Source organism: Eptesicus fuscus, chromosome 25, assembly GCF_027574615.1.
Source record: "Eptesicus fuscus isolate TK198812 chromosome 25, DD_ASM_mEF_20220401, whole genome shotgun sequence".
Lineage (NCBI taxonomy): Eukaryota > Metazoa > Chordata > Mammalia > Chiroptera > Vespertilionidae > Eptesicus > Eptesicus fuscus.
In genome coordinates, this window is record NC_072497.1 from 8,288,291 (window position 1) to 8,301,326 (window position 13,036).

At 45.6% G+C, this 13,036-nt stretch overlaps 1 protein-coding gene across 1 annotated transcript in view; it reads left to right on the forward strand.

Annotated features, from left to right (window-relative positions):
• Positions 1-13,036, forward strand: part of LOC114228044 (uncharacterized) — a 31,933-nt gene continuing 18,897 nt past the window's right edge. The window contains exons 1-4 of the mRNA XM_054713182.1: positions 1-201; positions 363-546; positions 5,398-5,482; positions 12,527-12,673. Coding sequence (XP_054569157.1) covers positions 1-201; positions 363-546; positions 5,398-5,482; positions 12,527-12,673 — 617 coding nt within the window. The remainder of the gene's footprint in view (positions 202-362; positions 547-5,397; positions 5,483-12,526; positions 12,674-13,036) is intronic.

Consider the following 13,036-nt stretch of genomic DNA (forward strand, 5'->3'; position numbering starts at 1 on the left):
ATGGCCTCTTCGCTGCGGCGGCGGCTGCGGCGGCGGCAGCAGCTCCGCGGCGTTCCTGCCCGCTCCCCTCCTCCACCCGCCCGCCTCCCGCCCGCAGCCCCAGATCCCAGCGCGCACGCGCGCCGCCGCCCGCCCACCGCGGCCATTGGCTCAGCCCGCTTCCTGGGCACGCCCCCCTTCTCCCCCCCCAAGCGTCCTCACGCACGCTCGCGGGCGTCTCTCTTCCCCTTAACAACAACTGCTTCAATACTATTGGTTAGCTCTGACCCCACCCCTTCCACTTTCTCCACGCCGATAGGCTTGCCTTAGTGTCATTCACTACCCGTAGGGGTTTATGGTTTTTCTGAAGCGGCCGGGGCCAGCGATTGGCGGGCGATGAAACCTTTGGTTGGAAACAGTTGCTCTGCGCCCCGCAGTGCGGACCCCTCAGGGCTGACTTGGGGGGGATTCTAGCGCGGTGTCCAGGCCAGAATTACTGGTGCAGTGACCTGGAGATAAGGGCTTCGCCTCTGGAAAATGCTCAGGATTCGGTGCTTCTGAATTCAGGTTTTTGCATTCTTTTTTTTTTTTTTTTTTTTAGAAATGGAAAAATGACTGACAGGATGACAAGCAAACACGACGACGCAGGTTCCTTAGTCCTAAGGCAAGCAGCCATCTCTCCTCAGCGACGGATAGGACCCGAGGTTTTTCTTCTGAACAGCCAGGCCGTCCCTCAGGGTCCCCTCTGACTTGAGATGCTTGAACTGGAGGGTGTGTGAGCTTCCTGCTGCCCATTCAGAGGAGGCGGCCTGTTAGGGTGTCCTGAGCCCTTCATGGGTCAGGATCCCATCGTCCTGGTTGGGCCCCAGGCCACCCTGTAGCCGCGGCCCACAGGTTTGAGAACCGCTGGCAGGGTCGCCTAAAGACCATCGGAAAACACAGATATTTATTTACATGACGATTCATTAACAGTAGCAAAGTTCTAGTTAGGAAGTAGCAACGAAAGTAATTTTGTGGTTGGGGGTCACCACCACATGAGGGTCGAGGCATTAGAAAGGTTGAGAACCACCGGTCTAGGCAATATTTGTCACCTGGGCGGTTTGAAGCCTGAATTATCACGGTCTTGTCTGCCCCATCTTCTTCTCTCAGAGAATCGGGCAAAACAAGAGTTTTTTTCCTTTAATATCCTCTGTTTTTGTTTTGTTTTTTTTCATTACTTCTTTCTACTTGGACCTGGAAGCGCCTCTACGCAAACCACAGGAATACCTGAAAACCTAAATTTCCCTCTGAATTGAATGGGAAAAGAAAAAGAGGTGTCTCTCCCGCCCCCCCCCCCCCCCCCCCCCCCCCACTGTTAGCATTTTCAGAAAGGCACCCCCAGCTACTCTTCGTTTTGACAGATTTTTTTTTTTGGAGGGGAGGGGTCTTGAGACTAGGTGAATGGCTTAAGTTCTCTTGAGACCCTACACCTGGGTGAAAATCCAAGGATGTGTAATGCTTATAGCCCAGTGGTTGGCAAACTCATTAGTCCACAGAGCCAAATATCAACAGCACAACGATTGAAATTTCTTTTGAGAGCCCAATTTTTTAAACTTAAACTTCTTCTAACGCCACTTCTTCAACATAGACTCGCCCAGGCCGTGGTATTTTGTGGAAGAGCCACACTCAGGGGGCCAAAGAGCCGCATGTGGCTCGTGAGCCGCGGTTTGCTGACCACAGTTCTAGGGCCTAGGAACTATTTCTGGCCCCTGCTTTTCATTTATTTTTATTTTTTTATTATTTTTATTGGATTTCAGAGAGGAAGGGAGAGATAGAAACATCAATGATGAGAGAGAATCATGAATCGGCTGCCTCCTGCACACACACACACCCACACACACCCCAACTGGGGATGGAGCCCACAACCTGGGCATGTGCTCTTGACCGGGAATCGAACCCGGGACCCTTCAGTCTGCCAGGACCCTTCACTCTGACGCACTATCCACTGAGCAAACCAGCCAGGGTTTGGCCCCTTCTTTTTAAAAGGACACCATTGTTCATTGACTTGGCTCCATATGGCATCAACTGCTTAGGGCAGAGCAAGGACTGGGACCCAATGCCCCCGACATAGATCTTAGGTACCTTCTGTGTCCCCTGGCCACGCTCCTTAGCAATGTCATTTGTGCTCTCGTTGGGCGCACAAAAGGATGTTTCTTTAGCTGAAACTGAACTTTCTCCATTTCACTTCTAAGAGTCATTCCCCGCCTGACACCATCGGGAACAGGTAGACCAGCAAAGAGGCTGTTTTTCCCCGAAACAGCCCACCCTGAGCCCTTTTCCCCTCATTCTTCCTGGTGTGTGCTTGCTGTGCCATTCTTCACGCCCTCTACCCCCTCCTACCACCACCTGGAGTCCGTCTGTGATTCTGCCCTTTCCGGATTTACCTCCAAGAACTTCCATATCAGCAAAACAGGCCTGGACAGGCCTTTTTTAATTGCGGACCAGTGGTTTCATTGCTAGCTTGACCCAGTGGCCAGATAAGTTTCTATTGAACGAGTACAAAACAAAATAAAACGTTTTAACGTAAATGTTTAAGGCACGCCTTAAAATTAAATACCCATTGCATTTTGAAGTTATTTATGACATGTTCCTACAAGCTAATATCTTTTTAAAGTATGAGACTTTGTAAAACGCTGTGTAATAGAAAAACACGAGAATCCCCGGGATCCGTCCGCCATGTGTGAAAGGTAGTAGGGGCTAATCCCTAATCGGTTTGGCTCAGTGGATAGAGTGTCAGCCTTCAGACTCAAGGGTCCCAGGTTCGATTCCGGTCAAGGGCATGTACCTTGGTTGCGGGCACATCCCCAGTAGGGAGTGTGCAGGAGGCAGCTGATCGATGTTTCTCTCTCATCGATGTTTCTAGCTCTCTATCCCCTCCCTTCCTCTCTGTAAAAAATCAATAAAAATATATTTTTTAAAAAAGGTAGTAGGTAGCATGGCGTTCACTATGAGCCAGGCATTGTTCTAAGCCCTCATGGTAGAGTAGCTCAGTTGGGCACACAACACCCCTATGGGGGACTGTTATTATCTCTGTGTATTATCTCTATCAGGACACGGACACACAGGAGCTTAATTTGCCCACGTTCACACTGCTCACAAGTATTGGAACCAGGATTGAGCCCAGGTAGTTAGTTGGGCTCCAGACCCATTCCCTCCTGCCCTCCCAGTTTCTTTTCCTTTTTTTTTTTTTTTAACGTTTAAGGAACCATATTCTTTTTTTTTTTTTCTTTGTTGTGTGTGTGTTTTTTTTTAATATACTTTTTTTTTCATTGATTTCAGAGAGGAAAGGAGAGGGAGAAAGAGAGAAACATCAATGATGAGAGAGAATCATTGACCGGCTGCCTCCTGCACACCCCCTACTGGGGGTAGAGGGATCAAGCCCGCAACCCCGGCATGTGCCCTTGGCCCGAATCGAACCCAGGACCCTTTAGTCCATAGGCTGACGCTCTATCCACCGAGCCAACCTAGCTAGGGCCCAGTTTCTTTTTTTGAAGATGGTCCCTCGCCCCCAAATAGATTCACTTGGGTCTTCTGGTGTGTGATGCTGCCTGATTTGCCATCTCCTTCCTCGCCTACTTCTTTGAAGTCTTCCGCCTTCAGAATGGGCCCTCCCTCCAATGGGCAATGTCAGACCCTTTCTAACTTAATTCCCAGACCTGGGCCCCATCCTGTGATTGTCAGTCTCCCGGCATGCCAACCGAGAACCATCTAGCTCTCTTATTTTGTTCCTTCTTTGATTGTGGACCGTCTTCGGCGGTTCAGCTGTGGAGTGACACCCCCTTAATACACATACACCTTGGGCGGCTTCCATAAAACATCTTCCTTCTCCTAAGCTTACACCCCCACACAAGGACCTCTGTAGAGAAGGCCCTTAACTGCTACATTGAAACTTGATTCTCTGTCACACATGACAGTCATGACTTCTTTTGCCATATCTATTTTGTGTCTTTAGCCATAACTCTTTTTAAAAAAAATACATTTTTATTGATTTCAGAGAGAAAGGGAGAGGGAGAGAGAGATAGAGACATCGATGATGAGAGAGAATCATTGATGGGCTGCCTCCTGCACGCCTCCCACTGGGGATGGAACCCGCAATCCGGGCATGTGCCCTGACCGGGAAGCGAACCGTGACCACCTGGTTCATAGGTCGATGCTCAACCGCTGAACCACACCGGCCAGGCTAGCCATCACTCTTTAAAGCTAGACTAGCTTTGTCTTGGATTAAAAGCACCTGACACCTGGCAGACCACATGCTGTGCCCTACACAGTTCCTTTCCGAGCTAAGTGATCGGCCAATGAACCAAGAGGAGATCCCTCCCTCCCCCAGTCCTGCTGGGTCCTAATACTGCTGCTTCTTTCCCGGTGAAAAATGAAGAGCAAGAGCCCTCAGCCTTGGCTCACTTAGTGGAAAAGCCGCTGCATGTGCTCTCAGTACTTCTGGTCCCGTTTCATTGTGTCCAAGAGAATATTTCTGGACCGATTCTAGGATCTGTTGACACTGGTCATCTCCAAGGAGACCTCAGAGAGAGGTGGAGAATAGAATGGGTCTAAGAGCACTTTTCACGCTATACCCCTTTGTGACTTTTGAATTTTGAACTATGTGAATATATTACCTTTTTTTTTTTTTAATGAAAGAGAATAGAAAAAAATGTAAACTCAAATCATCTGCTGAACTGAAAGCTGACACGATTGGAAAGGAAAATAACTCCCTACCACCCCCATCCCACCGCCACTTTTTAATCATCTGTGTCAGCTGCATTTGTCCCCTTTTAACTTCGTTTTTTTCTTTATGAAATAAAAGTCACATAACACTCAGTACCCCCAGGGATGTAACGGGGACCTGAAATGTCCCTGGTTGATGATAAGGATTCCTGGTACATAAAATAGGGGAGCAAAAAATAAAACGGGGGAGCAGCTTCCACTCCCGATGTGACATGGCCTCACGCACCGCAGACCAGGGCTTCCTGCCGTTCACCCTGCTTCCCCGCAGCTCCCAGGCCTGTTCCCCCTTTTCTGCCCTCCTGGCCTCTGGTAGTAATTAAAGAAGAGGCGGAGACCCCAGCGGGTCTGCCTTCCTCCCAGTTTCCCTTCCTTCGTATCCACCTTTGCGGGGGGGGGGGGGGGGGGGGGGGGGGGGGGGGGGGGGGGGCGCGCTCCTTTAGAGAGTCAACCCTGCTCATCACAGAGGCTCAGGGATGACCTTGACTCGCGTCCCTTGATGCAGTTTTCAAATACAGGCCTTTACGGATTCCTGCAGCTCTCCTCCTGCTCTTTGCAGCTTCTCTTGCTGCTCAGACTCTGAGTGACTTACACAGACTGCCTCATTTCTGCCCACACCCTGCTCCTTCACGAGTGGCAATCTTTCTTTCTTTTTCCCAGGGTGCACCGCAAACAGGATTGAAGCTCATCTGATACTCAAAATATTATCTCCAAGCACAGTTATGGAGCTTCTTCCATGTACCAGGTACTGTTCTAGAAACTCCAGATACTGCATGGACTGGGGTACCTATTCTTATGGAGCTTACATTCTTTTTTTAAAAAAAAATTTTTTTTTATTGATTTCAGAGAGAGAGAGAGAGAGAAACATCAATGATGAGCGAGAATCATTCATTTGGCTGCCTGGAGCTTACATTCTAATGGGGCAGGAATCCACCAATCAGAAAATACCACGTAGTGACAAGTGTCATGGTGATGGGAGCCTAATTTCAGATGAATGGGCAGGGAAGGCCTCTCTGAGGAGGTGACATTTAAGTCGAAGCAGGAAGGACACAAAGGAGGCAGCTATGTGTATATCCACACACGAGTTCCAAGAGAAGATGGCAGATGGTATGCATGCCACTCATTTTGCTCCATCCCCAAACTGCACTAAACATAGATTTCCTTTCTTTTTTTATGTCATAAACTCAGAAGGAAATGTTAAGTTAAATCCCTCTATAATTTGAAATTTGATTTTCTTAGAGTAGTGGTGAATAATCATTTTTGCATTATCCAAGCCTTGGAGTTCTTTTTTAAAAAATATATATATATTTTTATTGATTTTAAAGAGGAAAGGAGAGGGGGAGAGAGAAAAAAACATCAATGATGAAAGAGAATCATCCATCCGCTGCCTCCTGCAGGCCCCACACTGGGGAATGAGCCCACAACCCAGGCATGTGCCCTGACCAGGAATCAAACTGTGACCTCCTGGTTCATAGGTCGACGCTCAACCACTGAGCTATGCTGGCCAGGCAAAGCCTTTGAGTTCTAATGTAATGTTTAGGCATCTCAGGAAAAGGCATCGTATAATTTGGGGGTCCACAGACCCCATTCAAGGTAGGACTGCATCCTTTCTCAGGTTTGGCCTTAGCATCTGAACTCAGATTTCCCTCTTGAAGCCAGATGGTTGTCCACTAGCCCACCTTGCATTGGAAATGCTCTTTCTCTTTTACTCAGAAACTCTAATTTTATTAAATTTCACAAGGAAATATAAGGGGACTTGTGCTTCCCAGCCAAGATGTGCTATCAGGAACTAGATTTACATGTCCACACAAAACAAAGCGAAACAGACCAAGTACAAGAAGCAAGCGTTTTTAAGACATTAGAGATCAGGAGACGAAGGCCCATAATGCTTGAGTACAGGAAGCATGAGCTAAGCACTGCTGTTGCCCAGCTTACTTCCTGGATTGTGTTTCCAAGCTTCAGTTCCGCAGGGCGGGGGCAAAGGGGTAAGTAGGGAAAGTCTAGCAATCTCCCTGAATTGAGGAGATGGAACTGGGAGTCCAGACAAGGCAAGGTGGCTGGAGATAGCAAGACAGAGTACCAGAGGGAAGAGAACATGCGCCATAGAAGGGGAAAAAGTGAAGATCGTGACTTCATAAATATTACAAAGTCTCTTCCTTGAAATTGTTAGGAAAATAGAAAAAGCCACAAATTGGGACAGAGTATTTGTAAATCACACATCTGACACAGGACTTGTACCAGAATATGTAATGAATGCTGAACATTCAATAATAATAAATAGCCCTAACTGGTTTGGCTCAATGGATAGAGCGACAGCCTGCAGACTGAAAGGTCCCAGGTTTGAATCCGGTCAAGGGCATGTACCTTGGTTACGGGCACATCCCCAGTGGGAGTTGTGCAAGAGGCAGCTGATCAATATTTGTCTCTCATCAATGTTTCTAACTCTTTATCCCTCTCCTTTCTCTCTCTCTCTCAAAAAAAAAAAATCAATAAAATATATTTTAAAATAATAAAAAATAAATAACCCAATTTTTTTAATGGGCAAAAATTTCAGAGTCAGTTGACCAAGGAAAATATACAGACAGCAAATAAGCTCATGAAAAGAGGCTCAATATCATTAATCTCAAAAATAATTTTGCTTGAGTGAAAGAAGCCAGACAAAAGAGTGCAGAATTTATTATCCCATTTATATGAAGTTCTAGTAAATGCAAACTAATAGAAAAATGACTAACACTTTGGTGACCTGAGAATGGGAGAGAGGGTAGGGAGAGGTGGGAGTGATTTCAAAGGGCATGAGGAAACTTTAAAAAGTAGTAAATATGTCCATTATCTTTATTGTTCTATGGCTTCACAGATGCAAATGTACATCAAAACTTATCAAATTGTACACTACACTCTAAATATGTAAAGCTTGGCATGTCAATTATGCCTAATAAACCTGTTTCTTTAAAAATTGCACGAGTTTGCTTATTTTGTGATGGAGCATCCTGTGATGATGGTAGTGCTCTTAAACCATTTGTTCCTAACTCATTTATGTTGTTCAGCACACTTGTATTTTATCCTCTGATTTAAAAAAAAATTAATAGTGGACATGATTCAAAATTCAAATCGTATATAGTGAAAAACCTGTCACGTCCTTCCAGCACCCCTGTCTGAAAGCAGCTAATATAACTAAGTTTTCCAAGTGCACTTCCAAAGACATTCCAGGTTTTATTACAAGAAACACACTACTAAGATGCATTTATTTATTTTTTTAATATATTTTTATTAATTTCAGAGAGGGAGAGGAAGAGGGAGAGATAGAAACATCAGTGATGAGAGAGAATTATTGATTGGCTGCCTCCTGGGGATCCCAGGCATGTGCCCTTGACTGGAATCGAACCTGGGACCCTTTAGTCCGCAGGTCGATGCTCTATCCTCTAAGCCAAACTGGCTAGGGCTAAGATGGATTTAGAGTGTGCTTCTGTATTATCTGTTGGCTGAAAGATTGCAGAATCAGGACATGTTCATTATCAGACAGACTGATCCAGTCCTTCTAAAGCTATGTCTTCAGGATACCTGCTCTCCCCTAAAAAAACTGACCATCCATCTCCTGTTTCTCTCACACTGACTACTCACCTGTTATGGCTCTTAGGACCTATAATCTCCAAGTGGGTAGAACCATTTCATACCAACTGTTGTTTTCTCGCCTTCAGAGTGATTGCTTTCCCTCCTTGGAATGTCTGTGACTTAATGGCTGTGCTATTCAGTGTTCAGTTGGCTCTTATCATAAGTTAATATTTGTCTGTTGGTATATGGATCACATGTCCCTAAGTAGACTCCATGTGGCTTTACTGGACGTAGAGACTTGGCCTTCAACTTTGTTCCCCACTGCACAGTTATGGAGGCTCAAATAACAGCTGGTTAAAGATTTGCTGCATTAAAACTACCCAGCAGGCCATCCAAGTCCCCTCCAACTGTAAATCAAATCCCTTTGGACAAATTAGGAGAACTTGCTATGGAATGAGCTTCAACATGATTTAGCCAAAGTAGCTCATCACCACTGAATGTACTTTTAGTATAAATGCAGGTTTCTGTTTATTAGCGCTCCTTAAAAGTAGGACACACCCTGAATGTTGGTGGTCAAAAATAGATCTTGCCCCTGGCACTCCGATGGCGTCTCTGGCATGTTTGGCATGTTACGCAACAGTCCCTAACCAGCCAACCAGAAGTGTCTCCATCCTGAGAACTCCTTGGTATTTTAATTGAGTTCTTATCGTTTTAGTGAGCAGGAGAATGATTCCTTTACGTGTTTTTTCTCCTTACTTGGTGTAGACGCTAGGAAGACGGTGGGTAGGGGCAGTATAATCACAAACAAAGCCCACGAGCCATCGCATCATCAGCTTTGGGTCCCAACCTGCACTTGGCCATTCCCTGGTCATCTGATCCCAGCCAGTTTCTGAACCTCCTCTTCAGTAAAACATCATGACTCTCACCTTCTCTGGTTTTCTCTGCTCTGAGACTCCTCCTTCATTCCTAATGGCCATAGTTGCCTTGGTTGCTTAGACCGAAAAGATGGCAGGCGTTCTACTAGACTTGAAGACACTCCATGCTGCACAATGGCGACAGCCTTTACTCAGGCCAACCTTCCCCGCAAGGAAACTCACCTTGAGTTAGTTTTTTTCTCCAAATTTTGACCCCCTTTCAAAATGGGCCTGCTTTTGTTCATTCTCCACAAACATCGTGTGTTGTCTTTTGTATTGTGTACTTAGTCAGCCATAGTGGAAGTGGAACTCCCTCTCAGTTGAATCTTGAGCAGAGAATTAAAAAGACTGGGAAGTCCTAGCCAGTTTTGCTCAGTGGATACACTGTCCACTCCACAGACTGAAGGGTTCCAGGTTTTTTTGTTTTTTTTAAAATATATTTTATTGATTTATCACAGTGAGGAAGAGAGAGGGATAGAGAGTTAGAAACATCGATGAGAGAGAAACATCGATCCGCTGCCTCCTGCACACCCCCCACTGGGGATGTGCCCGCAACCAAGGTACATGCCCTTGACCGGAATCGAACCCGGGACCCTTCAGTCCGCAGGCCGACGCTCTATCCACTGAGCCAAACCGGTTTCGGCGGTTCCAGGTTTGATTCCAGTCAAGGGCACGTACTACCTTGGTTGTGGGCTCCATCCCCTGTCCTGGTCAGGTTGCGTGCGGGAGGCAGCCGATCTATGTGTCTTTCTCACATCCATGTTTCTCTCTGTGTGTCTCTCCCCCTCCCTTCTAGTCTCTCTAAAAATCAATGGAAAAATATCCTTGGGCCCTAACCGGTTTGGCTCAGTGGATAGAGCTTCGGCCTGCAGACTGAAGGGTCCCAGGTTCGATTCCAGTCAAGGGCATGTACCTTGGTTGCGGGCACATTCCCAGTAGGGAGTGTGCAGGAGGCAGCTGATTGATGTTTCTCTCTCATCGATGTTTCTAATTCTCTATCCCTCTCCTTTCCTCTCTGTAAACAATCAATAAAATATATTTTTTAAAAAAAGAAAAAATATCCTTGGGTCAGGATTAAAAACAAAAACAGAGTATGGACACGGAGCTTATTATATTATGTAAAGTAAATTAAAACAAGTAAAAGATGCTTCTAAGACTATGTTATTAAAAAAAAAAAAAAAAAGACTGGGAAAAGCTGTCACTGATTTGTTGCAGAAATAATGTTCTCAGGAGATAGTTCAACCCACTCCCCAAGCCTCCAAGTTCTTGTCTTTTTGGAATCTGCCCTTGAGACTTCCCTTTGATCACATGTGCTCCCTCATATTCTTTCAATAGGCCCCTTTTCTGAGTTCCAACCAGAGCAGGTTCCTGTAATTATAACTAAAGATGATGCTATCGCACTTATTTGCCCAATTAGACTTTTGGACACGTTGAGAGCAGGTGTTCTGTCCTTTTACCTTGAAGTCCCAGCGCCCCTCAGCCCTTTCTGCTTTCCTCTTCTGGCCACCAAGGCAGCCCCCTACCTTGGGGGAGCACTGAGAATACAACACAAATAGGCGCTAACAACCTTGACCTTGAGAATCTGCCTCTAAGTTGGGTGCGGGATTGGCATTTATGAAACGATCGTGGCTAATCCAAAGCAAAATATGATCAAGGATCTCATTGGGGTTCAATGATAAAGACTCTGTGAAGTCCAGAAATGGGAAAGATCAGAGTGGGTCGGGGATTTGCCTGGAGGAGTTTCTTGGAGACGAGAACTTACCCTGAACTGTGAGGACATGGATGAGCAGAGGTAGGGGAGTAGCTGGGCTGTTACTCATCAGTCTCACTACACTATGCTTTTGAAGAGTCATACTTTTTTAAGTTATGTGTTGGCATAGCAGCTATTCAAATGGGAATAAAAAGAAGAAGCATCAGTGTAAAGCTAGCCTGAGACAAGAAGATAAAACCAGCAAACTATATGATAGATAATCAGTTTTGCTCGAAAGCTATGGGACAAGCTATACTTCATATTGAGTGCTGTATATAGCATTTTAAAAAATGAACACAACTGATCAAGTTGGGAAATCGCTTTCCATCACCGATCGCCTCAGGCTTGAAGGTCAGAAAGCACGTGTGACATGACCACATTTAAGGGTGTAGTCGATGGCGTTAGCCAGCTCCTCCTTCCGACATGATTTAAAAGGATAAAAGGAAGAGAGAAGGGTTGAATTCTAGGAGCTAACATTTTCCAGTGTGCTCAGAATGGGAAGATAAGTAAAGTCCAGGAAATATGGGCAGGGCTACAAGGAAGATTGTTGCTCAGGGAGAAGAGGCAAGAAGGGAAGCCTGAAGGCTAGAAGAAAAAACTGCAAGGTTGGACAAGAATTAAACTCAGCAGGCAAGGTTTTACTGCTGTTCTGAAATGCTACAGGGCTGCAATGTTAACCCTTTCTTTGCCAGAAGTATCCAGTTCAGTCTGTTTATTTAAATGAATAAGAATAGGAAAGGGGTTTGCTTTATTATTATTATTTTTTTATCCTCACTTGAGGATATTTTTTCCATTGGCTTTTTAGAGAGAGTGGAAGAGAGGGAAGAGGAGGAGAGAGACAGAAACATTGATGTGAGAGAGAGAGATATCAATTGGTTGCCTCCCACTTAGGTCGGGGCCGGGATCAAACCTGTAACCAGGGTATGTGCTCTTGACCACGAATCGAACCCAGGACCCTTCCATCTGCTGGCCTGATGCTCTAACCACTGTGCAAACCAGCCAGGGCAGGGTTTGCTTTAGCACACAGTTGACTTTCTATCCCACTATTATATACACTGAGTGGCCAGATTATTATGATCTCTGAACACATAATAATCTAGCCACTCAGTGTATATCCTATATAATAAAAGGCTAATATGCAAATTGTCCCCTTGACCAGGAGTTCGACCAGCAGGCAGGCCAGCCAACCGCCCATGTCCCCTCCCCCTGGCCAGGCTGGCCGGACCCCACCCATGCACGAATTCATGCACCAGGCCTCTAATAAATAAATAAATAAATAAATGTGTGTGTGTGTGTGTGTGTGTGTATGTGTGTATATATACATGTATATATACATATACACACACACACATATACATGTATATATGTATATATATGTATGTGTATGTGTGTGTGATATATGTATATATATATATGGAATGGCCAGATTATTATTCATTCAGAGATCATAATAATCGGGCCACTCAGTGTAAAATAAAACTTTGGGAAGAAAGCTACTTAAAAAGAGCCCTTTAACCCTTTTTTTTCCCTCAGTCTCACTGTAGAACAATTGAACTCTCCCGTTCTTTTTGTTCAGATATTTAGTGGCAAATACTACAGACACAGACCACGAGTGCAGCATTCATGAACAAGATCTGCAGCCAAATTTATTTCCAAAGAGGAAGTCGAAGAGAGCCTTGGAGACAAGAAAGACCTGTTTGGTGTTGGTTGCTGAGAGCAGAGGGTAGGCATTTAAATACCTGAGGAGGAAGTAGAATAGAAGAAGTTGGGGGCGGGGAGGGTGAGCAGCTTCCCTGTAGGACTGAAAGTGTGGTGCTGAGAATCAGCAGCGTAAGAAAGAAAAAAAGCTTTGGAAGAAGCAGGCTGTCATGAAGTCAAAAGGGCACACGTACCAAGCTGGTGGGACTGACGACAAGGCTGAGGGTGAGTCAGTCCGAAGGCTCAAATGAAGGAGAAATTGGCTCCCACGTGTAATGGGGCAATTGAACATTCGTGGTGCTATCTGTGAGCATTGAGGCTGCCTCTGAACCAGAATTACACAGAGGGTGGCCTGGTCTTCAGAATCATGCTTCATGTGGTAACTGGA